The 27,397-nt window shown below is 39.5% G+C and overlaps 1 protein-coding gene across 4 annotated transcripts in view; it reads left to right on the top strand.

The window, feature by feature from the left end:
* Positions 1-27,397, top strand: part of LOC126469450 (hyccin) — a 168,348-nt gene that overhangs the window by 114,952 nt on the left and 25,999 nt on the right. For all 4 annotated transcript variants that reach the window (XM_050096636.1, XM_050096634.1, XM_050096635.1 and 1 more), the window contains one exon: positions 10,525-10,937. In XM_050096636.1, coding sequence (XP_049952593.1) covers positions 10,525-10,934 — 410 coding nt within the window. In that variant the 3' untranslated portion in view covers positions 10,935-10,937. The remainder of the gene's footprint in view (positions 1-10,524; positions 10,938-27,397) is intronic.

Raw genomic sequence — 27,397 nt, forward strand, 5'->3', positions numbered from 1 at the left:
CTCTCTCTCTCTCTCTCTCACACACACACACACACACACACACACACACACACAGCAATATGTGCCTCCAGATGATAAGGCTCAACTATGACTGCATACGATGTAAGCAGTAGTCTAGCTGGGGTGAGTAGTGGGGGTAAGGTGGCAGCATGTGCCAAGGAGGGGGAGGGATGGCAGGTTAGGGGTGGACATAGATAGTAGCGCTCCCTGTGAGAGGATGCAGGGATGTGGTGGGGACAGGGCAGGTCTGCTAGGTGCAGCAAATAGCTATGGGGGCTGGGGGTTAGAGATGAGGAAAGACCTTGTGATTGTGTTGATGGGATAGAAGGCATGTGTTTACTAGAGTTGGTATAGGGAAGGGATAGGCAGACGGAGAACAGGTATTAGTGAAGTTCAAGCCCAGGGAAGTTAAGGGAATAAAGTATATATTCTGGATAGAGTTCGCAGCTGCACATTTTAAAGCTGGTGTCTGTGGGAAGAATAAACATCTCACAGGCTGTGAAGTGGTCATTAAAGTGAAGCACATCATACTAGTTGGCACATCCAGTAACTGGGTGGTCCTTCTGTCTGTTTTGTAGTGGCAGTTAGTGTCGACAGACAGCTTGTTAGTTGTCATGACCATGTACAATGCTGCACAATGGTTGCAGCTACATTTTTAGCTCTCGTGGCTGCTTTCATAGGTGGCCCTGCCTTTGATGCCACAGGAGATGACAATAACAGGTCTGGAATAGGTACTAGTGGGTGGTTGGATGGAACAGGTCTATAGCAGGGATATGAGCCATGAGGCAAGGAGTTGGAAGAAGGGGTGGAGTAGGGACAGACTAGGATATTGCATAGGTTTAGTGGGTGACAGAATACCGCTGTGGGATTGATGGGGAGGATATGATGATAGTCAAAACCCTGGAGAGATAGTCAAAACCCTGGAGGAGAATGTGATTCAGTTGCTCAGTTCTGGGTGATACTGAGTCATGAGAGTAGAATTTTTTTGTGGCTGGGCTGTGGGTATGTGAGGGTGGTAGGTGACTGGTGAGACAAGGCAGGGGAGGATCTGTTTCGGGATGATGTGAGTAGGGAAATTTTGGTTTGTGAATTAGAGAAGGGCAAAACTGTTCTTTTCAGAGATCAGATCAGAACTGTTCACTCCCTGAAATGAACTAGCTCTTTTTCATGACTCACCACTCGTTCCCAATAGAAAATAAATGGAAGGCACATTGCCCTTTAAACGTGGTTTATTCCAGTACTATACCTGTATTTTGATCTTATTTGATCCTATTTTGAAGTAACACAGATAATGAGTAAGAATTTTGTATTGTTTATTGAAATTTCCACGATATGACAAAGTTTTTGATTATTGATTTATTTTGCACTATCGTGGTTTTTTGGGTGATCGGAAAGTGTTGTAACTTGAGACTTACATTAACAATATATTTGGCTAAAATGTATTAAAATTTCATTAACCTCGTACAAATACATCGCAAGCCATATACTTTTAAAGTGAACGTTTCCTTCCGAAGACGCCTAAAATCGCAAAATCCGTACTACAATAAGACCAATGTGCTGCATATAGCTTTACACAGAATAAAACAAGGAAAATATTGGTGTATCACATTTTGCGATAAGTTTATCGGTTCGCTCGTGATTAAAGCGTAAATTCGAGTGTCCATAATAAAAAATCCTATAGTAAGAGGAGTCATCAGGAACCTAATCTGATCAGTTTGAACAAATAAAAATAAAATAAAAACAAATGATGTAATAACATAATTATGTAATATACATACCAGTATTACTACGAAGAACAATATCCAGTAGAGACGAACTCCAATGCAGAGGCGCTGAGTCAAGCAGGTCTAGCCGCGAGCTGTATTACTGCATGAGCTAAGACCGCAGAGACCAGAGTGACACCTGAGTTGCTTTGCTCAACGCTCTGGCTAGAGTCGAGAACGGTGGGGTGAGTGTTGAGCGGGCGAGTTCCGAGGGTGGGGGGAGCGGTGAATGGCCACCAGTCACCCGCTCCAAGACAAATCGTCTGTTCTCTTGCGAGCAGGTTGTTGCAAGTAGTTCTTATGTTCTCCGCTAGGAGGCTCTCTGTCCTGTTGCTCGCATCAACTGCCCAGAGGACAGGATGTGCGACTGAAACGATCGCCGACGGAGTGCGATGCTAAGTTAAGGTGCGTCAGACACTGCACGCGGCAGAGGAAGCACAGATACGGCACGGCATATGTGAAACACAAAATCCAATGGGGCATTGCACAATGCAGGCAGCCAAGGCATAAGCAGGGCAGAGGCCGACGCTGGCTGTGTTGTGTAGCGTGCAGTGTGCTCTGACCAGCAGAGGCCCCGCTGATCTGCTCCGACTCTCTCTCTCTCTCTCTCTCTCTCTCTCTCTCTCTCTCTGCTGTGGGAAACGTTTGTAGCTACTGTTCTTTTTTTCTGAATCACTGATTGTTCACTCCTTTGAAAGATTCAACTCTATGAATCAGTTCAGGAGCGGATCCCCCATCTCTATTGTGAATGCCTTGAAGAGATCATAGGCATATTTGTAAAGGGACTACTCATAGCTACAAATGCCACAATCCCAGGTGGCTAGACTGTATGGAAAGGATTCCTTGGTCTGGAATGGATGGCAGCTGGTTAAGTGGAGATATTATTGGTGATTGGTAGGTCTGATGTGAACGGAGCTACTGATGTAGCCATCCTCGAGGTGTAGGTCAACATTGACGTATGTGGCTTGTTGGAATAAGGGGGACCAGGGGAAGGGAATGGGGGAGAACGTGTCAGAAGTTCTGGAGGAATGTGAATAGGTTGTCCTAACCTTTGATCCAGATCATGAAAATACCGTCAGTGAATTTGAACCACGGAGGATTCCAGTCTGGGTGGATAGGGAGGATTCCAGCCTGAATAGTTAGGGAGGATTCCTCTAAATGGCCCGTGAATAGATTAGAATTTGATGGTGTTATGTAGGAGCCCATTGCTGTCCCCAAATTTGTTTGTAGGTGATGCCTTTAAAGAAGAATTAATTATGGGCGAGAATACAATTAGTCATGGTGACCAGACAGGAGTTTGTAAGTTTAGAGTCACTTGGGCATTGTAAAAGATACTGTTCTGTAACAGCAAGACCACGGCAATGGGGATGTTGGTGTGGATGGAGGCAGCATCACCAGTGATAAGGAGGGTGCTGGGTGGTAAAGGAACAGGAACTATGGAGAGTCATTGTAGGAAATGTTTAGTGCCTTCTGTATTGGTGGATAGGTTACAGGCAGTAGGCTCGAAATGTTGGTCCACAAGGGCAGAGATCCCCATGTGGAGCCACAGTAAACAGTGTTTTGTTGTTAGCTCCTGAACCACTTCCAATCCACCCTTTATAAATGGTGCCATCCACATACAGTGCATGGTTGTGTTGTTATGCCAGTTGCAGCAGGTGTAATGTGTAATGACTGATGTCCCACATACCCCCCTCCCTTCATCCTCATGTATTTTTGTTTACCTCTTTATGCCATTTGGTACATCTTATATCTAACACCCCCCCCCCCCCCCCCCCACCTCTCCGTGCATGCACTTTGTTGTTTTCACATAATCCAATTATACCCTCTTCCCACCCACAGACTTGCAACCCACTCTATTGTCATCTTTTTATTCATTTTTTCCTTTTCTTTTATCTTATTTTCACATTGAATTTATTTTGTTTTCATTTTTCTCTATAGGCAGGTTTCGTCTTTTTTCAATATACCTCATCTATTTCTTATTTTTTAGATTTTTCCCAAATATTTTTACATAATTTTACATTTTTTTTGCGTTTTCATCCTCCTTTGTCCTTCCATCTGCCAACACAGGAAAGTGTCTCCTATCACTAGCCAGAACCCAGTCACACACACACACACACACACACACACACACACACACACACACACACACACTTTCTATGTTGTAGCCTAATTTGTGGAATTCCCCCAAAAAGCCTGACCATCAAATTAACCATCTCCATCTGCAATCCCTGGTTTCACAATGACCTCGGTCTGTTCAAATTCAGGTAGTCCATAGCGCTCAATAATCTAGTCCTTCAAAACCATATCAGTCAGTCCTAAGCCTCCCTGCACAACCTCCTCTCCATTCATTAAGTTCTCCTGCTCCACAATCCAAAATTCCTGCATCCTATCTCCCAGATTGAAACCATTACAAATCAGAACAGCATGTACACCACCAACTCAAAACACTTGTCCAATCTGTTCTCATATTCACACCTTGGACTACCACTATTCACCACCACCACTACAAGAGCATCCATCAAACTTCTCTCGTAGCCACAAAACCCACCTTGCAGACCTACCAAATTTACCACACCCTCAGAAACTCCCTCCCATCCCCGTACAGAACCCAGAGCCTAAACAGACCCATAACACAGTCATGAGCCTGTCCTCCAAAAGCCTCAGTCGGACAGAAGTATAGACCTTTCCAAAGGCCTTGCCTTTTGCGGCCTAAAGGCAGAAGAATCAGCAATGATCAAGAGTATGGTGATGCAAAAGGTAATGGAAACCACTGCATTAAGGCACATGGTGTGTATCCACAGGACATGTAGCCTGTAAATGAAAAAGTGTCACAGTGATCTGTACATTGGCAAAAGATTCTGGACTGATAGGGTTGTTCTTATCAGAATTGACAGCAAACCATCACCAACAATGATAATTCAGGTATACATGCCAATGTCGCAAGCTGAAGCTGAAGATGAGGTGATAAAGTATATAAGGAAATCAATAGGGTAATACAATATGTAAAGGGAGATGAAAATCTAATAGTCATGGGGGAGTGGAATGCCGTTGTAGAGGAAGGAGTAGAAGAAAGGTTACAGGAGAATAAGAGCTTGGTACTAGGATGAGAGAGGAGAAAGACTATTTGAGTTCTGTAATAAATTTCAGCTTGTAATAATGAGTACTTTGTTCAAGAATTCCAAGAGGGGTAGTTATACTTGGAAAAGGCCAGGTGATACAGGAAGATTCTTGTTAGATTTACATCATGGTCAGGCAGAAGTTCCAAAATCAGCTATTGGATCATAAGGCATGCCCAGAAGCAGGTATTGACTCGGTCCGTAGTTTAGTAACTGTGAAGAATTGGCTGAAGTTTGAGGACGAGTCAAGAAGAACCAGTGTGCAAAGAAATTGGATATGGAAATACTGAGGAATGAAGAGATATACTTGAAGTTCTCTGAGGCTATAGATACTATGGTAATGGGTAGCTTAGTACACAGTTCAGTTCCAGAAGACTGGACATCTCTAAAATGGATAATCACAGAGTTGGAAAGATAAACTTGGGTACAAAGAAGGTAATTGCAAAGAAAACCTGGGTAACAAGAAATATACTTAAGTTGATCGATGAAAAAAGGAAGTACAAAAGTGTTCAAAGGAATTCAGGAATACAGAAATACAAGTTACTTTGGAATGAAATAAAAAGTGCAAGGAAGCTAAGGAGAAATGACTGCATGAAAAATGTGAAGTAATTGAAAAAGAAATAACTGGTGGAAAGACTGCTTCAGCATATAGGAAAGTCAAAGAAGCCTGTGGTGAAATTAAGAGCAAGGGCAGTAACATTAAGAATGCGTTGGGAATTCCACTGTTAAATGCTGACGAGAGAGCACGTAGGTGGAGAAAGTATATTGAGGGTTTTTGTGAGGGGGAGGACTTGTCTGATGACATGATAGAAGAAGAAACAGGAGTCACTTTAGAAGAGATAGGGAATCCAGTATTAGAATCAGAATTTAAAAGAGCTTTGGAAGACTTAAGATCAAAGAAGGCAGAAGGGATGGATAATATTCCATCAGTGTGTCTAGAATCATTGGGTGAAGTGGCAACAAAATGACTGTTCATGTTGTGTTTAGAATGTATGAGACTGACGATATACCATCAGGCTTTCAGAAGATAGCAAGAGCCGACAAGTGAGAGAATTGTTGCACAATAAGCATGATATCTCATACATCAAAGTTGCTGACAATAATAATACACAACAGAATGAAAAAAAAATTAAAGATAAGTTAGATGATGATCAGTTTGAGTTTAGGAAAGATAAATTCACCTGGCAGTTCTGATGTTACAGTTTATAATGGAAGCAAGACTGAAGGGCAATCGAGACACATTCATAGGATTTGTTGTTGTGGGAAAAACATTCAATGATGTAAAATGATGCAAGATGTTTGAAATTTTGAGAAAAATTGGGGTAATATACAGTATGTACAAGAACCAAAAGGGAATAATAAGACTTGGAAGACCAAGAACAAAATGTTTGCATTAAAAAATATGTAAGACAGGGGTAGTGTTTCACATCGAAGAAGCAATGATGGAATTAAAAGAAAGGTTCAAGAGTGGGATTAAAATTGAAGATGAAAAGATATCAGTGTTCAGATTCACTCATGGCATTGCTATCCTCAGTGAAATTGAAAAAGAATTACGGAAGCTGTTGGCTGGAATGAACAGCCTAATGAGTACAGACTATGGGTTGACAGTAAATCATAGGAAGACGAAAGTTATAAGAAGTGACAACAGTGAGAACAGCAAGATACTTAACACCAGAATTGGTGATCACTGAGTAGATGAAGTTAAGGAATTCTGTTACCACGGAAGCAAAATAGCTCATGATGGACAGAGCAAGAACATAAAAAGGAGGCTCACACTGGCAAACAAGGTATTCCTGGTGAAAAGAAATGCACAAGTATCAAACGTATGCCTTTATTTAAGGAAGAAATTTTTGAGAATTTGTCTTTGGAGCATATCATTTTATGATAGTGAAACATGGTCTTAGGGAAAATCGGAACAGAAAAAAATCAAACGATTTGAGACGTGATGCGGCATAAGAATGTTAAAAATTAGGTGGACTGATACGGTAAGGAATGAGTTGGTTCTCCTCAGAATTGGCGAAGAAGGGAATGTATGGAAAACACTAATAAAAAAAAGGGACAGGATGATAGGGTATGTGTTAAGACGTCAGGGAATAACTACCATGATACTAGAGAGAGCTGTAGAGGCAGACAGAGGCTGGTACAGGGGAGAAATTGATGGTGGACTGCATCGAAGGGGGGGGGGGGGGGGGGGGGAGTGGCAAACAACCTCTCCCTCCCCCCCCTCCCCCCTTCCTACCCTAAACCCCTGCAGCACCTGGCAGCCCTATCCTGTCCCTGCTTGCTCCCACAGGCAAAACTTTGATCTTTCGCCACCCCTATCCGGATATCCCTCCCCCTAGCATGCCACCTCCTTATGCTCATCCCTACCATAGCTAGATTGCTGCTCATGTAAGATGCATTCCCAGTTGGGCTTTAGCACCCAGCCACAGTAACTGTGTTTTGTGAATATGTGCACGTCCTACAGTTCTGCTTCTGGAGAAGGATTTTGTCTGAAAGCTGAAGATGTTATTAGTGTTCTTTTCCATTTTATCTACCTGTGACTCATCGCTTCCTCTTGTGTTGTGAGTAGCAATCTGTCTCTTCCATATTGATAAAGTTTTTGACATTGTGTTCTTTTTTGACATGTATATCGAATTCTTGCTGTTAATATAAACTGTAACTATTGTTTGTACAAAAATACTAGATTTTTCTATAGTCATGATGATGCTTGTACAATAGGTGCTGGGTGATGGTCTTAGACTGAAGCCATTTGCATATTAAAAGTTAGCATAAACAGCAACTTATTATGGTTATCTTACATCAGTTCTAAAGTTTGGTTAAGCTGTACAATAATCAATGAAAATATTTTAGTATATGGAGAGTTCAGGGGTCAGGGAGACATGTAATCATACTCCTAGTCCTTTTATATAAAATGCTGGTTGTGTCATGTCTTCACAATACTGTATATATTTGCAAATTTTTCTGTGCAGAGTAGGCAAAGATACTGTTCAAGTTTGTTCTTTACATCACTGTAGTTTGGCTTCTCTTATCAAAATGTTTCTCTTTATTTCACATTAACTGTTTTCTTGTGCCACTCAGCTGACTGTTGGGGTATAATGTTCTTCATTCATTTCTTGTAGAATCCTTTTTGTTGTATTTTTTTCCTGACTATGTTGGATGAGTTGCTTTTTTTCTCTGAGAAATGTTTCTTGATTTTGTTTACTCATCATTGTCTTTTGTGTCAGCAATGTTCCTTTAGTAGTATGTATCTGTAAAATCTATTTACTTACAGATAGAAGATATGTTTCAGTTTGCTCTACTTTCCAGTTGTTCCGTAATTAATGTTGATATTGTAAGTAACATTTTTAGTTGAGAGCAAAATGTGGGGTAATTTATAGCACTCCAATTCTACAGGTTGTAGTGTGGTAATAGTCAGTTGTATTGTCAGTCTTGTAATGAAGTTGCAGTTCCTTTTGCGTTACACTGAGTGTTAAAATGTACAACAGCTACAAACTAAAAAAATGATACAGAAGAGCACTGTAAGTCTTAGCATTGGACTCTGGGAAACACTGGATTTGTCCATTCCTCAAAAGTGAAATTAGGAACAATTAACACACAATTTATGAACCAATAGAACTTCATTATTCCTTATAATGTGTTCACTAATAAGGACAGCAGATTATTCTTCTTATACTGTGACATTGGTAAAAGCTGGTACAATATCTGCCCCATTTTGCATGCAGCTCACTGATCTTTGCCAGTTCCATGAAAGTGAAAGCAGAATGTCTGAGAGAAGTGCTTTTTAAGACAGAAGCCTATTGTATAATTAAGAACTGAGCAGTGTTTTGTCCAGTGTAAAGGCAGAAGATTGTAAATATCACAGACAATTTATTATCGGAGAACCTTTCATTTTCCTTCAAAGAGATGTCATTTTTAGCGCAGTCTCTAAATGCTCCAATTTTCATATAAAACAAAAAAGTGTTTGTAACAACTAACATTCCAATAGGTACAAAACCATTGCAATTGATAGTAAACACATTTGGTTCTGTAAAGGTTGTCATGACAGATTTTGTGAATACCACCTTCTTCTGCTTCATATATTAGTGTAGCATTTGTATGAGGAACTCAGTTTCATATGTGACATACTGGAAAACATGACTTTGTCATGGACTTGTTGTGCTTATTCTCATCTCCTCTTTCTTCACATACATGCTGCTGCAAGACATGTTGCCATTTGTGATAATACATTGGTGATTTACTTTATTACTGACCATTCCTGAAAGTCGAGCACACTGTAGGTGGAATCATGAAACTGACATTTCATTTCCACCCAGAGACGGTTCCAGCATCCTTGTAGAGTAGCAGTGACCCTGTGCTAAAGAGGGTGCCTCTGGTCTCTAATGTGTATTAGTATTTATAGCGCTAACACAACTTCTAATGAGTCAGATGAATCAAAAGTACAATAAGGGATAAAGAGGGAGGATCGGCGTTCCTAGGTGTGAATGAAAGATCATAAGCGTGTCATATGCTCCATTAGTGAGGTTTATTCACATGGAACTATGCTAATCTGTCCAAATATGTTGTCATTCTGTATGATTTATTTTGTTTTGCTTGTAATGCACTGCATAAAGGTTTTGTGATAAATACAATGTAATACTGGAAACTGTTTAGCTGCCCAGATTGCTGAGCACATTAAAGTGCATGCCTATGGCACACAGAGTCTTTGGCTCTAGATTGAATCTACCTTGTGGACTAATCCTGTATGTGGTTTTTAGTTTTCCTCATCTGCGAATCCCTCGTCAGATGGCCTTGCACAAACACTGAAAAATGTCACATTTAACCACGTGACTTCACTAGAGGCAGACAGAAGTGGTAGACAGATTCCCCTCCATGGAAAACTGCCAGTAGCTTTAAAATGCCTTGGGGAGTGTTTACCCAGTGCAATAAGAGCCTATATATATATATATATATATATATATATATATATATATATATATATATATATATATATATATATATATATATATGTGTGTGTGTGTGTGTGTGTGTGTGTGTGTGTGTGTATGGTGGGTTCTTGATGAAACTGAAGTAGTGCAATACCAGTCCAAACCTGACATTGGCTGGCTCAAGGGCACCTGGAAATTTACTCTCAGAGCGTTAAATTAAAATACCATAACTTTTACATTTTATGATGCCAACTTCCACTGAAAAAGCTGAAATTAGCAAATTAGCATTCGCTCAAAAGTTCCCTATATAAACCAAACCCATATAATTGATAATAAATAAATATTAACACTTATGGAATCCTGTTCAAAAAAACTAGGTTGTTGTTTTATGGACATTAGTCCATGGTCCAGTGCGTATTTCTCTGCCTAATGTTTCAGCTTCTAATGCTGGAGACATCATCAGAGGCTGCAAAGGCCCAGATAGCATTTGAAAATTTAAACAAGCAAACTGTTTTATGTCACAACTGGATGATAGTCAGAATGTGTGTTTCATCTCCGATGTTATTAAGTTACTGTGTTTGGAATTATTTAATAAACCTTTAATGTAACTTCATTGACTAGCTGTAGTATTTTCTCCATTCCCTCCCTCCTTTCTTTTTCAATATTTTTCAAAACAACTATTTCCAAAAGAATGATACATTATTGATTTTTGCACAGACGACATTCCAATCCAAACTTCAAAAGAGGACGGCAGTGTGAGTGGAACTCCAGAGTCGAAGAACTTGAGTGCAATAACAGAGGAGGGAGAGGGTGATGGAGAACGACTCACTCCACGTGCCAGTTCCCTGCGAACAAGGGACAAGAAACTCCCCAGCTTTCCTGGGCTAAAGAAGACAGCTCGTAGCAATGGTGTTGCAGCTTCAGATAAGAAACCAAAGCGCTCTGTCACTGCTGAGACAAACGGTCCTCTGCAGCCTCCTTCAGACAGCCCAGATTCTGGTGCAGGCAGCAGTGAGGGCACTACAGGAGGTGATGGTATGGTTACAGATGCAGGAAGTGGTAGTGTAAGTGGAAATGGATCTGTTGAGGTGGAGCATCTTTCAGCAACTCAAGTCAGTACTGTCTGAGAGGTAAGTAAAGTATCCTGGAGAGAAAGAGACTGAGGCAATAGATCAGTTATTCTACTCTCCATCTCACAACACAGCTGTATTAATGGCAATATGCTTTTGTTGTTTTAGCTAATTGATTATTCCATTTATATCCAAAGTATTTGAAATTCTGACTTAGTCATGGTCCTCTAGTGGTGTTGTGTGTCCTCAGTGCTCGGACTCCAACCACACTTAGACTTACTGTTAGTGTCACACACCTAATTCTAACAGAAGTCAACTGTGTTGCCTGCTACAAGCTCAGTTGCAAACTTCTTCAGTGAAATGAATAAACTCAGTAAAACAAATGAGATTAAGTACCTGTGACGTTTGCCTGCTTTATTGTTCTTCGTTGATAGTGCTGAGTGTCAATGTACTGTATTTTTATACTGGCTGAAAAATGGGGGGTGGAAGTTCAATACTGACTACTATAAATGATGTAGCCAACAGGTGAACAGTTGCGTTTCTCAGTTCTTTACTCTCACTGTTCACAAACCAACAATATTACACAGATAGATGTCCATTTCACTATTGGTTAACTTTTGATAAGCCTCATTAATAGTCTGCAGGCAAATGTCAGCATACTGCTACAATAGTTTACCATTGAACATCTATGAGCAGTAAAAACCTAACCACACTGCTCTTTGCAGAATAATACAGTACATGGGACACTATTGAACATACACTGTCATTGTTTTAACACATGTCCTATTTGTGTTGCACTAATTCCACTATTAAGTTGATGCATTGTTGTTGGTTGAAACAGTAAATTATTTCCTTCTGAAAATCGGCTGTGAACTGTCTGTCTCGGGACCAAAAATCAGACCTTGATAAATCCTCACATGCCCCACCACCACCACCACCACCAGTGCCCTTAGATTGTCGATACCAATGCGCAAAGCTCTGTTTACGTGGTGGTTATTTTCCACAATTCCTTTGAACAGGTAAGTATCTTGCATATTCCAACAACAAAAACCCTTTTCTGCACTGCATTGGAGTGCCAACTAGTGAGCACAGTGAAAACTTCATGAGTTTAAAGTTCTATTCAAGCATCAATCATAATTGTACATGCAATACTTCAGAAAATATAGAACTTTGAAAATGAATCAATCATTTATAGCTGCCCTATATAATCTTATGAATTCAGTACAGTATAACTAAAAAATAAAAATTGACACTGTTGCAATTTTCTGTGAATTTGCCACAGCCTCTTGAGTATCTAGAATGTGCAATTCTACAAGGTAAATTAAAGTGATACAGCATCAAAATGTTTTCCCTTCCATGGATGGAGTATTATTTTAAGATTAGAAAATAGGGAATCACACTAACAAATGATATCACACGAATTCAGAGTGGGGCAACATGAAATATGGTGCTCCACAAGATTCAGTGCTTGGCCTGTTAGTGTTCTTAATCCACCATACAAAAGTGATTTACCTAGGATATTAGAGGACAATAAAAATCTGTGATGTTTGCTGATGATACTGTTAAGCTGATAAAAGTGCTCTATCACATCCATACCAGATACAGCCAGGAGCATAATAGAACAGGCTTACAACTAGTTCACGTGTAACATTGTAACCCTTAATCTTACAAAAACTCATATCAATAGGTTGAGGCAGAACTATTGGCCAATAATTGCTTTCAGGAGATGAATTATTTAGTGCATATAAGAAAAAGAGCACCTCTACTAGATTTCGGAACTAATAGTTCCTTCATTAAAGAGGAGAGAGTGATATGTGGGAAATGGTTAAAGAGGATGGGTGGATCACTCAAACTGCACTCTACATTTGGGTCTCTCACCCCCAACAACATCCTTCTCTCTTCTGTGATAAAGGAAGTACTAGTTCTGCGAGGTAGTTAGTGTCCCTTTTACTTTCATGTCTCTGTGGAGTAGTAGTAGTAATAACGCAGATATGATTTCAGTTTATTTTAGAAGTTAAGTCTACTATCCATCAAATTCTTTACATTACTGGGCAATTGTCAAAGATTTTCATGGCTGAATCCCTATCTCCTTTCTGTGCCAAACTAAGACTGAGTGATGGGACACATTTCTCCTTCTAGTATTATATGTATGAATGTTACTGTTGTTTATGCACTGTAATTAATTATTGACAGCAAATTTAATAACAGAATAAATGTACTGTGGGGCTGTTGTAAGTATGTCCAACTGTCGAAAGAGATGTACACAAGAGTTCTAGAGCAGGCCTGGTAAAGTATGGCTCATGAGCCATTCCCCTCCAATGAATGCTTCACCCTCCATAATAGCCATGCCAGTCAACTGCAGGGTGACAGTCATCATGGACTGTGAGCTGTAATTATGCCCTAAACATAAATGCCCTAAGACAGTAATACTAAAACTTTGATTTTTTTTTTTTTGGCTATTATGTGAAACTCCTGTACTTATACTAACTAGATCATTAAATATTTTGACTATGGAAAATCCAGGACAGAATGTAACAATATTATGGAAAGGATAGTTACTGCTTACCACACAGCTTAGATGCTGAGTCGCAGATAGGCACAACAAAAAGACAGTCAGAAAATGAGCTTTTGGCAAACAAGCTCATTTTGCTGTGCCTATTCGCAACTCAGTATCTCCGCTGTATGGTGAGCAGTGTCTATCCTTCTCATAATATTTAAATATTTTGGTTAGATTTATTTCACTTACTTGTGCAATATCAGTTTCATTTAGTGTTGTACGAAACGAAGTTGATGTACCAACTACTCATTGGCCTTTGCATTATGCTGAACAGATTTAATGTACTTCATTGAAGAAAATGTAATTTCGTAAATGTACGTTGATCTCATGGCATGACTTCAGAAATTGCAGCACCTCTTTCTGTTCTCGAAACCATGAATGGATCATTTTGTAAACAGCAGACTACTGCTTGAATATCACTTCTAACACTTCCAAGACTAATTTTCATTGGATTATGAAAGAAAATGATATCTGGCTGTAAAGATTTAAAATTTTTTAAACAATTACGAATATCTCATTGGAACGTCATCAATAATGGAAGTTAATCTTGAAACTTTTGCTTTCTTATATTTGTGTTTCAGTTCACAGCAGCTGGGAAATGACAAAAAATAAGTTTATGCCAGAATCCATTAATATCAGTAAATGTATTGGAAATAGCGTGCTCCTTTGCCAGCAAAAGCAAATTCAAATTATGTAGTATCTGTGTTTTATCTCTCTCATCAAAAACTTGCAAAATTCTTTTCTAAGTAAAAAAAAAGCTTGGCCAATGAATTTCAGGATGAAGTAGTGCATCATTGTTTTTCGCATCAGCTTCTCCAAAAAATTGTTCAAATTTTCATTAAGATAATGATTGATTTCCTCTGCATATTAATTTGTAATTTTCATTACATCTTTCATTGTGGGCAACATCCTGACACTTTTCCCATGTAGTGCTTCCTGTGAGTAATGCAATGCAAAGCTAAACTTCATTCTATTGTTTCTTAACTGAACAACTAAACCATTCTTGCTACCAACCATAGCTGGTGCACCATTGGTACAAATGGCATTTTTTTAAAAGAAAAGCTTCATCGACACACTTTATCTGAATTGAAAATATCCAAACCTGTTATTCTGAGAAACCAAAATAAAGTAACTCCTCATGCACACACAAGTCATTTGATATTATGCAAATAAAAATTAGTAGTTAACAGAGTTCTGTTCGATCAGTACTCTTGTCCATGTACGGAGAATAATACCCAAATTTTGAAATTAAATTGCTTAGTTTCTTTTTTTATATTATGTCCTATATCAAGAATTTGACTTTTTTCTCTATGTGACAAAGCAGGTGTTTTAAATTGTTCAGCAGTATCATTGTAAACAAATGCGGTTGTCATTTCTGTTGTACATTCTTTCATGAGTACATCGTCACTGACACATTTCTGAGCCTTTTCTGTTTCTAAGCATACCACATATGATGCATGTTTTTTGTTTAATTGTAAGACTTGAAGGTTGAGGTAAGTCTTGTATCTCTCTTTTTATCTTATCCACTAAAACACATCATTCACCATGAAAGTAATGCCTGTGTGTTGCCTCATTGAACAAATTGCTTAAGATTTTTTACATATTAGACATTATGATTTCTCATGAAAATTGCATACAAAAAAGTGCTTAATCTGTCACTCCTCATTAAAAATATGGTTTTCAGTGTTCTTTCTTTCTGACATTCTTAAGAACTATATTAGAAAAATACCCATAATAATCATAATAACAGCCATAGTAATAACCAAAAGATGGCCTGACCAACAGTGCAATATTAATGAGAATAAATTGGAACAAAACTCTGACAGCAAGCGGACTAATGAAGAAGCAAAGCCTCTTCAATGAGTGAGAGTGCAAGAGTCTTCATGTTGAGGAAACAGTTGAAGAGACACTGGCCCACTCGATTGCTGATAAACAAGCAACTGTAGGCTGTGGTGAGACCACGATGACACCGTGCAAGTAGTTGGAAGGGGAAGTGCTCATTGGAGATGATTGGCCTGTTTTCAGGTGAACACCACATATTATCCTTATTCTGCCAAATGAATTTAGAGATTCACTGATAGCATTGCAATCAATTTGTATAGCTTGTATAAAAAGTGTAACAGAGGCGCTTGCAGAATTTAAGTGGTTATTTTCACAAAATCCTGTTGGGTAAATGTAGAGAAGTGGTATTCAAAGTACACTGCACAGAAAGTCTACAACCCCTCTTGTGTGTCTCATTTAGGGTTCACAATAATAAGATGAGAGAGATTAGAATGTACAGTTGGTCATACATTATACTTCTATCATTCATTATTTTAATGAAACGAGATAGGTCGTCACAAATTTTGTTGCAAGGTATCTTCTGTCAAGCATTGTACAGTAGCTTGCAGAGCATATATCCCGTCAGTTCAAAAAGTTTTGACACTGGATTAATAGAAAAAAGTTAAGTTGGTGGTTATACATAATCTTTTTCCACTTGATTACAGCAGACAGAACTTTCATATAACCTTGTGAAAGTGTCAGGCAGTCATTCTTTGGGATAATTTTCAACGTGCACATCACATTGGCTTGATTGTCAGTTATGAAGCATTGACCCTTTGTGTGAATTTCTGCACTTTCTCATTTTGTGGGAGGTTCATAGTGATAACACCAGGTCTTGTCATCCATGATGATTTTTTCAATAAAAGAATTGTCCATGTTTTGCATTTATATCAAGTCATGACAGGCATTGACATGTAGTTGTATTTCTTCAGGAGTCAAGTTGTGCAGAGCAAACTTTGCAAACAGTTTTCTCTTCTTCAGAATGTTCCGGAGAACATCTTCAACACCTGATTTAGAGGTTGCTCCTTTGAGATTCATGACACAACAGCATTGACACACATAGCCAAATGTCCACTACTTCACACTGCCTGCCACCAACTGACTGTTTGAATACACATCTGTTGTTTATAGTTGTTAATCCAAGCTACCACTGTAGCTATTGCATAGTTACTGCACTAATATCACTTGAACACCAGGAATAAAATCTGTCTCACAACTTTTTGGATGAATGGGTGTATAAGATGCAAATGTAGAATTTCTGTACAAAATTTATGATCAAGCCTCATTTTTTTCTTTGCATATTGTCATATTTGTCTGTGTGGATGGGTAAATGGGAGAAGGGTTGGAGTGAGCTTGTTTGAGGACAGAGCATTTATAAGTGATCATTTTTGGTACTACAAAGGTTTTGGGATTGCAAATTTATAAAAAAATAAACTTGATGCAGTTTTCTTCTTGAGGTATTACTTATTCTTCTATAATTTATAAATAAATACCCCTAGACTGTAGATCCATGTACATTTATTATGTGAACATATACTATATGTTATCATTATGGACATCAGAATTGAACTGAAAGATACTAACAGCTACAGCTATGATATTTGATCTTTACTTTTTGAATATGCAATGTTCAGTGGTGATTCTCGATGTCACTCTTCTGAGGGACCCATTCAGTTATCCATGTGTTGATGGAAACTACATGACATATACGTTCTGATGCAAAGATGTCTGCTGATGAACTCTTTAACTGCCACACACTGCCCATGAAGTATCTTAGAAATAATAATAATAACAATAGCAAATATTTTTACTAACAGTTTGTATCATACATAAAAATGTGGGCCTGTGCTTTATTTTAAACATCCCTTTTCTTTCTTCTTCTCTCTTTTTTTTTCTTTTAAGTAAAGAACGAACTACTTAAAGTGCAACATCAGTTAAGATACAAACTGTATCTTATGTTCTAGGTACAATGCTTTGGCTGTAGGTTTAGCAGAGTAGTAGTTCATTTTTCAGCTCACATGCATTTGTGCACCTGGGGGTATTCAGTCTTATTGTCTTAAGAGATCAACTCAAGGATTTAGCATCAGTAGGAGCTCTCTGTCTGTCTGTACTTGTAATGAAGGGTTACATGACTAAAACTTATAGATGAATATAAAAACCTAAGGGAGGGTCCATGCCTCATTCCCTTCAGTGAATTTGCCCTCCGTTTATTGTTGTTGCCAGGTGACTGAGGCTCAGGAGTCACTTACAGTAGCCCTTCAAATATATAGTAGAAGCCATTTGGCTATCCCAAGAAAAACAAGAGATAGAGGAGTTGAGATGGAGTTCGGTAGTGTTATAATCAATATAATACATTGTTGAGGGTTCACATCATCAATAAGTGCAATAGCACAATCCATAGTGATCTGTCACTTTCATGGTCATTGAATTTCTCAATTGACTGTAGTAGATGTAGTCCACACATTGTGCACTACATAAGGCTTGCTGCACTGGACAGAGACAGGAATTCACAAGGAAGGAATGGGTCAAAAGCGGCAACTGATTGCTTCGTTACAGTTAGGGAACAGGATAGAGGTGTGCACTAGGTTTCTACAGTGTGAGGTATGCAAGCTCCTTTGTACTCTGTAAATTGGAGAAGAGGCTGAGGGTAGCAGTGATTGCTAAATGATGAGGAAAATGCACATCGTCAAGCAGCATGTGAGGCAGGCTGGGCCAACATACTGGTAGGATGAGAGGCAGTGCAGGCACTGGAAGTGATCCATTTGAGGGGTTTCATGTAAAAACAATAAGCTACTGATCTAGGATTTGAATGAATAGTTTTTTACTAATGCAATAATAAATGAAGTGTATACAAGGAGGAAAGAACTGTCACAGCTGTCCTTGGAGTAATGTAAAAATGATTTCATATAAACTGATAAAACAAATATGAATGCTGCTTAGCAGTGCAATTGAGAGTGGAGAATGCAAGGGAGACAATCAGTATGAAGTGTAAGATGACGTCTTGTATAAGGATGTCACAATGGACTGACGAGCGGTTACACAACAGTGCAGAGTAGCTCAAGCATAATTGCATTGAAGGAACTAGCAGGTGTGTTACACGTACAAAAATACATGAAACGAAGCAAATAATAAAACGTCAATCATCATATGCAATATGCCAGATATCGCAACTACTAAAACATTAAACACCACATCTGATATGCATCAGAGGAGGTTAAATAGAAAGCTCTTTAACAAATCAACAATTGTTGACTGGCTTATGCCAGTGCATCTTTAAGGGAAATCCAAATGTTGGCAATAAAGATTGAATTCTTGTTAATGTGCTGCTTCTTAGTTAATGATCGAAGTGAACCGCCACTGCTATGATGCAAGAGACCTGGCAATCCAGTATTATGTCAGCAGTCTATGTTGTAATTAGAAGACAATTCCGTGAGCCACTAAGCACATCTTCACTTAAACGGTCTTAACCTTTACTAGGTCTGTAGAAACTGTTTGATTCACTCTTTGTTTTTCTGATTTCACAATAGTTTGCATAATTAATCACATGTTCACATTAATTGACCCAATCCTCCTCCACCTGTTAATGCCCATGAATCTGTCTCTGAACACAACATGCTACAGTGTACCAGCCATGTGGGCATATAAATGCTGGTGAACAAAACACATGCAGAAATAACGTGGAGATGGGGCTGTAGATAAATATTGATATATTTTCCATCATACAATAACCAATGTAATTTTACAGTGACACTTCCCAACAAGGTTTCTGCTAAAAAGCAGACAAAAAGGATTTAGGGTGTACCCAGATAAATCGTAGACTTCGAGAAAGAACCAGCTGAGAATTTTGAATACCTCACAGCTAGAATCTGAGCTGGTTTCTGTCACTCGCAGGTTTCGAAAGAACACCTGCATGACTGTGACCTGTCGTTTATTTGTTTCGTGTTAGTGGTGAACCATTTATAAAGGAAGTTACAGCATTTTATCAGAGCGTTGTGTTCATTTGTAATGTGTCACAAAATATCGCTCCATTCCTCAAAGGGCAGCTGGCGCAAATTGGGTCTGATTGCAGTAATGGAAAATGAAAACCTCATCTTTTTCACCTCACACTGTGAGATTATCACACTAAATGGTTGACAACATTGTAGATGCATATAAGAAAAAAAGCAAAGTTTCCAGTATCTGTGTGGGGTTGTCGAGTGACTGAATTAAGCAGTTGGATGACAAAAGGCCAGGTCGTTGCACCTAATGTGTACAGGGCCAGGTCGTTGCACCTAATGTGTACAGTAACATTATTATTATTATTGTGGTTGTTGTTGTCATCGTCGTCGTCGTCTTCAGTCCAGAGACTGATTTGATTAGCCCTCCAGGGTACTTTGTCCTGTGCAACCTTCTTCATCTCCAAGAAACTACTGCAACCTACATTCTTATGAATCTGCTTAGTGTGTTCATCTCTTGGTCTCCCTCTACAATTTTTATCCTCCACACTGCCCTCCAGTACTAAATTGGTGATCCCTTGATGCCTCAGAACGTGTCCTACCAACTGATCCCTTCTTCTAGTCAAGATCTGCCGCAAATTTCTCTTCTCTCCAATTCTGTTCAGTACCTCCTCATTAGTTATGTGAGCTACCCATCTAATCTTTAGCATTCTTCTGTAGCACCACATTTCGAAAGCTTCTATTCACTTCTTGTCTAAACTAATTATTTTCCATGTTTCACTTCCATACATGGCTACACTCCATACAAATACTTTCAGGAAGGACATCCTGACTTGATGTTAACAAATTTCTCTTCTTCAGAAACGCTTTCCTTGCCATTGCCAGTCTACATTTTATATCCTCTCTACTTCCACCATCATCAGTTATTTTGCCTCCCAAATAGCAAAAATCATCTACTACTTTAAGTGTCTCATTTCCTAATATAATTCCCTCAGCATCACCTGATTTAATTTGACTACATTCCAATATCATTGTTTTGCTTTTGTTGATGTTCATCTTATCTCCTCCTTTCAAGACACTGTCCATTCCGTTGAACTGTTCTTCCAAGTTCTTCGCTGTCTCTGACAGAATTACAATGTCATCAGCAAACCTCAAAGTTTTTATTTCTTCTCCATGGATTTTGATTCCTATTCCAATTTTTTCTTTTGTTTCCTTTACTGCTGCTCAATATAGAGATTGAATAATATCGGGGATAGGCTACAACCCTGTCTCACTCCCTTCCCAAACACTGCTTCCCTTTCATGCCAATCGATTCTTGTAACTGGCATCTGATTTCTGTACAAATTGTAAGTAGCCTTTTGCTCTCTTTATTTGACCCCTGCCACCTTCACAGTTTGAAAGAGAATATTTCCGTCAACATTGTCAAAAGCCTTTTCTAAATCTACAGATGCTAGAAACCTAGGTTTGCCTTTCCTTAATCTATCTTGTAAGATAAGTCATAGAGTCAGTATTGCCTCACACATTCCAACATTTCTACGGAATCCAAACTTATCCTCTCTGAGGTCAGCTTCTACCAGTTTTTCCATTCGTCTTTGAAGAATTCATGTTAGTATTTTGCAGCCACAACTTATTAAACTGATAGTTCAGTAATTTTCACACCTGCCAACACCTGCTTTCTTTGGGATCGGAATTATAATCTTCTTGTAGTCTGAGGGTATTTCGCCTGTCTCATACATGTTGCTCAGCACATGGTAGAGTTTTGTCACGGCTGGCTCTCCCAAGGTTATCAGTAGTTCTAATGGAATTTTGTCTACTCCCGGGCCCTTGTTTCAACTTAGGTGTTTCATTGCTCTGTGAAATTCTTCACGCAATGTCATATCTCCCATTTCATCTGCATCTACGTCTTCTTCCATTTCCATAATATTGTTGTGATGTCAGATGCTGAATGCAGTGTTTTGACACCACGCGTAGTGGATGGGTGCCAGGATGTGCCGTATTAAAACTAAGTGAGAACTTTCCAAATGATTTATTCATTTCCTCTACAGAACTCTGTTCACCTCGGTCTGCGTCACAAGCCCCGCAGTGCTGAGGTAGCACCCCCAGCGGCCTGTGCAATGCAACACTGTGATGTGCCGGCCTTGTTCGCCAGCTGTAGAGTTCAGATTACGTCAGGATGGCTGTGCCAGCAGCCGACTCAGTGACCATGCCTCGGAAGTCTCCAGCCAGTGTCGGGAGCCAAGACGACTGCCCGCGGTAGCGAGCCGATGAGTGGCTCGCCCTGGCTGGCTGCGGACCCCGTGTTGGCCTCAGAGAGTCGAACCAATGACCCGCTGTGGACTGGGATGCTGTCGCTTCATCTGTTGCTGCGTGTAGTCCGACAGAGTGTAATGCCCCACCGTCCAGGAGAGCTGCCACACGTATTTATACTTGCCTGTGCACCTCTGTTTCTCTAACGCATCATGTACGCACCACACTCCAGCTGCGCCAGTGGGCCCATTCTGCCGATAGCTTGCACCATGGGGACTGCTGCGTTTACTCTTTTCAGTGGTTCAACGGCCCTGTGACCTCCATTCCACTTCGCAACCGCTGGTCAGTGAAACTTAATGCAATCCGGCCCACGCAGGGCTCTAACTTGTGCTCAGAATATCTCACAAAACTACCTTTCCCTATCCTAAACGGTGGTGCCGCTACAGTATTGTTCTCAAGCGCATCGCCCTTGTGTAGACCCTCTATATACTCCTTCCACCTCTTTGCTTTCCGTTTGCTTAGGACTGGTTTTCCATCTGTGGTCTTGATATTCATACAGATGATTCTCTTTTCTCTAAAGGTCTCTAATTTTCCTGCAGGCAGTATCTCTCTTACCCCTAGTGATATGCCTCTACCTCCTTACATTTGTCCTCTAGCCATCCCTGCTTATCCATTTTGCACTTCCTGTCGAGCTCATGTTTGAGACGTTTGTATTCCTCTTTACCTACCTCATTTACTGCATTTTTATATTTTCTTCTTTCATCAATAAAATTCCAATATATCTCCTGTTACCCAAGGATTTCTACTAGCCGTCATTTTTTTACCTACTTGATCCTCTGCTGCTTTTACTATTTCATCTCTCAAAGCTACCCATTCTTCTTCTTTTGTACTTCTTTCCCCCGTTCTTGTTAATTGTTCTCTAATTCACTTTCTGAAACACTCTACAACCTTTGGTTCTTTCAGTTTATCCAGATCACATCTCCTTAAACTCCCACATTTTCGCTGTTTCTTCAGTTTTACTCAACAGTTCATATTATCACGAAGTATGGAGGAGAGTGTCACAGAAACGATACAGGATTTGGGCTGGAAATCATTAAAAGAAAGGCGTTTTTCGTTGTGACTGAATCTTCTCACGAAATTCCAATCGCCAACTTTCTCCTCCGAATGCGAAAATATTTTCTTGACACCGACCTACATAGGGAGGAACGATCACAACAATATAATAAGGGAAATCTGAGCTTGTACAGAAAAATATAGGTGTTCATTCTTTCCCCGCACTATATGAGATTCGAATAATAGAGAATTGTGAAGGTGGTTTGATGAACCTTCCGCCAGGCACTTGAATGTGATTTGCTGAGTATCCATGTAGATGTAGATTTAGATAACCAATAGATTGTGGTCAGAGTCCACATCTGCCCCTGGAAGTGTCTTACAATTTAAAACCTGGTTCCTAAATCTCTGTCTTACCATTATATAATCTATCTGAAACCTTCCAATGTCTCCAGGCCTCTTCCATGTATACAGCCTTCTTTCATGATTCTTAAACAAAGTGTTAGCTATGATTAAGTTATGCTCTGTGCAAAATTCTACCTGGTGGCTTCCTCTTTCATTCCTTACCCCCAGCCCATATTCACCTACTACTTTTCCTTCTCTTCCTTTTCCTACTGTCGAATTCCAGTCCACCATGACTATTAAATTTTCGCCTCCCTTCCCTATCTGATTCTTTTCTTTTATCTCATCATACATTTCTTCAATCTCATCGTCTGCGGAGCTAGTTGGCATACGAATGTGTACTACTGTGCTAGGAGCGGGTTTGCGGGTTTCATGTCTACATTATGCACGATAAAAAGAGAGCAGCAGACACAAAGTAGAATTTATTGGAAATGGCTGAAGTGAGGCCTTTAATATTTGTAATGTCTACAGTGCAGCATTAAGAAAAGAAAAAGATTAAACTCGCATGTGTGGACAACGTCCATAAAATGTCTGCAATTCCAATAGAGAAGATTATATACTATTCTCATTGGTGAGGGGTCAGTAAGAGTTTTGAGAAATGTGGTCATCATCTTGAGTGAGAAGAATTCCGTGGGACAGAGGAGAAAGGCCAGGCTGTGGCTAGTCTATGCTTGTTCTCAGGCATGAATATTAAGACTGATGCCGCACATTCCAGCACAGCACTAGTACAGAGTCCATTGTGCACAGCTGTGCTTGGTAATAAAAGTACACTATGTGCTATAGTACACAGGCATGAGATGTGGCAGTACAATGTGAGGGCAAATGGCAAGAACCTTGGTTTAATCCACAGTCTCCCATTCTGTACTGTACAGAAATTTCAGAAGATAGTATAGGACTAAAGTGTTAGCAATGTGTCACAGGTGTGTAGCTTCTCTCACTCATATTCTTCCAAGAACTATTGAATGAGTTAACTGAATGCAAATTGATTAGTAGCTCAGATTGAAATAAACGTGTGTCTGTTCCTGTGGAACTGCAGGGACTCCACAACAGTAAATAATCAACAGCTCGTAGAAAGATCGATCCCCATTCTCACCACCTCCATAAATATGTAGTAGAGTAGCACAGCATCAAACAAGAACAAAACCATAAATACAGACAGTTTATATACTGCAGACAAGTGGCGCTGCATGATAGGGCAAAACAAGATATCTGATGGCATGAATTTGCACATTCCAAGGAAAGGAAAGCGAGAGACCAAAATGCAGAGCATGGTAAAGGCAACATTACGCGTAAAGACTACTTAACGTGTCACAGAGATGTAGAGGACCAGAATCACCGACAAATGAAATGATAGAAAGCACCTAATCCCATGACTGAAGGTCGTAGAGGTTCTTGGAACTCAAAAGATATCTTGGCTGTGAAGGGGCGGCAGATTTTTTTTCTTTTCCAGGTATTGTTGGCAAGGTGTACCCTGTCCCTTGGCAGTTCTATAGTCGCAGCAGGCAGGGGTGACATGACTTGCCCATGATAGACTTCAGTCTGTCGAAGTGAACAATTACAAAGTTGTCGGCAAGCTATATTTTGGCATTGACAGGTGATATTAGTCACATAATTTGATAGGGTCCCTCATAGTCTGGAGAGAACTTCTTTGTCTTTCATTTTTTATTTGCTAGGTTTCACAATGACACCCAATCACCTTGTCTATATGGGGTAATACTGCTCCTCTATTACCTCTCTGAACTAACCTTGAAGTGGTTTTGAGATAACTATGCTGCATTTTTTTTGGCAGATCATTTTACAGTGACATGCTAAACTCTTTAATTCCTTTAGACCAACACTGGGAGGCAGTTTGTGTGTTTCAAAGGAGAACTCATAAGGACTACCATAAAGAGCATGTCCTGTTGATTTGCAAATTTAACTGTTATAAGAAGACAAAATGTGTGGAAGATAACAATTTGTCATTGTGTGTGTTCCCAGAATGAGATTTTCACTCTGCAGCAGTGTGTGCGCTGTTATGAAACTTTCCTGGCAGATTAAAACTGTGTGCCGGACCAAGACTCAAACTCAGGACCTTTGCCTTTTGCGAGCAAGTGCTCTACCATCTGAGCTACAAAAGCACGCCTCACACACTGTCCTCACAGCTTTACTTCTGCCAATTGCTCATTTCCTACCTTCTAAACTTCACACAAGCTCTCCTGTGAACCCTGCAGAACTAGCACTCCTGGAAGAAAGGATATTGCGGAGACATGGCTTGGCCACAGCCTGAGGGATGTTTCCAGAATGAGATTTTCACTCTGCAGCGAAGTGTGCCCTGGTATGAAACTTTCCCGGCAGTTTCATTGTGTGTGTGGTTTATAAATGGGATAACATTCAAACAATCGTCTTGTGAATTCAACACAGCCATTCACTTTGGGGTGGAAGGGGATGGTTTTCCACTTTTCAGTTCTTAACAATTTGCACGTTGCACAGAAAATCCGGACATAAAATTTGTTCCCTGGTCCACCAACATACCATCAGACCTTGTAAAAGGTAGCATCAAGTGAGTCACAAATACTTTTGTCACAGTCCCGTCCATTATATCTGGAACTGGCACTACCACCAAGTACCAAGAAAAATACTCTATACTTGAAGAAAATATTTATTTTTCAGTTGTATCTGGGAAAAAGTCCCATGATGTCTGAATCCATGATTGCAAAAGGCCTACAAGTGCCTAGCAAAGGCTGTAATGGACTTTGCAGCCACATATGTTGTGCCCATTGCCCACACTGCAGACACATGCCTATATAACTTTCTACATCAAGGTGCCATTTCTGCCACTAATTACAAGTAGCAGTTCAGGCATTTCTGGTTCTTTTTGCCACAGTGACAGTCTTGTTGGCAGATAGAAGTAGTGGACCGTGATAAATTCTTGGGATTACAGCTTGATAATAAATTCAACTGGGAGAACAACACCACAGAACTGCTGAAGCATCTAAACAAATCTCAATTGGCAATGTGAATTCTTTCAAGCATAGGGGATATAAAAATGAAAAAGCTGACATATTATGCTTACTTTCATTCCATAATGTCATATGGGATTATTTTTGGGGGTAATTCATCAAGCCAAGCTAAAGTTTTCCAGGCACAAAAACATGCAATAAGAGTTATATGTGGTGTGAACTCGAGAACATCCTGCAGAGGCCTGTTTAGGGAATTAGGATACAAACTACTGCTTCCCAATATGTTTATTCCTTATTAAAAATTTGTCATTATAAATATATCACTTTTTTCAACCAACAGCTCAGTTCATGGAATCAGTACTAGAAATAAGAATAATCTTCACTAGGATTTAAAGTCGCTTACTCTTGTTCAAAAAGGTGTGAATTATTCAGGAACACACATTTTCAATAACTTGTCAGCAGCCATAAAAAGCTTAACAACCAATGAAATTCATTTTAATAGAAGCCTGAAGGATTTATTGGTGGCCAACTCCTTCTACTCCATTGATGAATTTCTCAGTAGAACCCCCCCCCCCCCCCTCCCCCCCTCACACTCTCTCTCTCTCTCTCTCTCTCTCTCTCTCTCTCTTTCACTCTCTGTGTGTGTGTGTGTGTGTGTGTGTGTGTGTGTGTGTGTGTGTGTTTGTGTGTGTGTTTGTTTTCAATCTAACTTGTGCACTATTTCAGTGCAGTAATGTGTTCATTTTAAATAAGTATTGTAGTAGTTATATGTTTATTACCTTATAAATAAATAAAAAACTAATTTTAAATTCAGTGCATTAATGCGGTCTTAGTAAATGAGGGTTGTAAAATGATCCTTTCGTATAGTGTTCATAAAAAAAATTGACGTTCATTCCACTTGGGACCTGTGGAAGGTAAATTAGCATATTTGTTTTAGTTGTAAATATTTGTGATGTATTATTGTTTTTCTGACATATTCTGCAACCTGCAGGACATCCTCACTACAGATTAATTGGAAAGAAAGTAAATCTAATCTAATCATGCAATGAGCAACAATAAGAGTTTGAAGGGCTTTCAATATTACCAACCAACTTCCGAGAGGAGTTTGCATTACAATATACCATCTTTGGATGTGAAATCGAGGAGTGTGGCATGTTGTTCAGTCAGTATCTTCTCTCTGCACTTCCTTCAATTCTGCAATAAGTACATCTGTTTGCACTAAAGAGACCTTTATACTTGAAACATCTTTGTTTTGATGAAGTTTGCACTACTGAAGTCTTCCAAATTCAAGAGTCATAAAAGGGGAGCATGGACAGTCACCGTGGCGAACTTTCTGCCATACAAATAACAGTTACTGTAGTTGACAGCGAACACTAAAGCTAAGAATTCTTTTTTGAAGGCACAGTGATTAACTTGTCTTGTTGAGTTGGTTGGGTTTTCTTTGCTATCTTGTTCCTGGCTCAAAACACAACCTACATCAAATCTGAGGTGACACATGACAATATGAACAGCTTCTCAAAGTCAGGGTATATCATTAAGGGTATCTTGGTAACACATCTTTAATTCATT

This window comes from Schistocerca serialis, chromosome 1 (assembly GCF_023864345.2).
Source record: "Schistocerca serialis cubense isolate TAMUIC-IGC-003099 chromosome 1, iqSchSeri2.2, whole genome shotgun sequence".
Lineage (NCBI taxonomy): Eukaryota > Metazoa > Arthropoda > Insecta > Orthoptera > Acrididae > Schistocerca > Schistocerca serialis.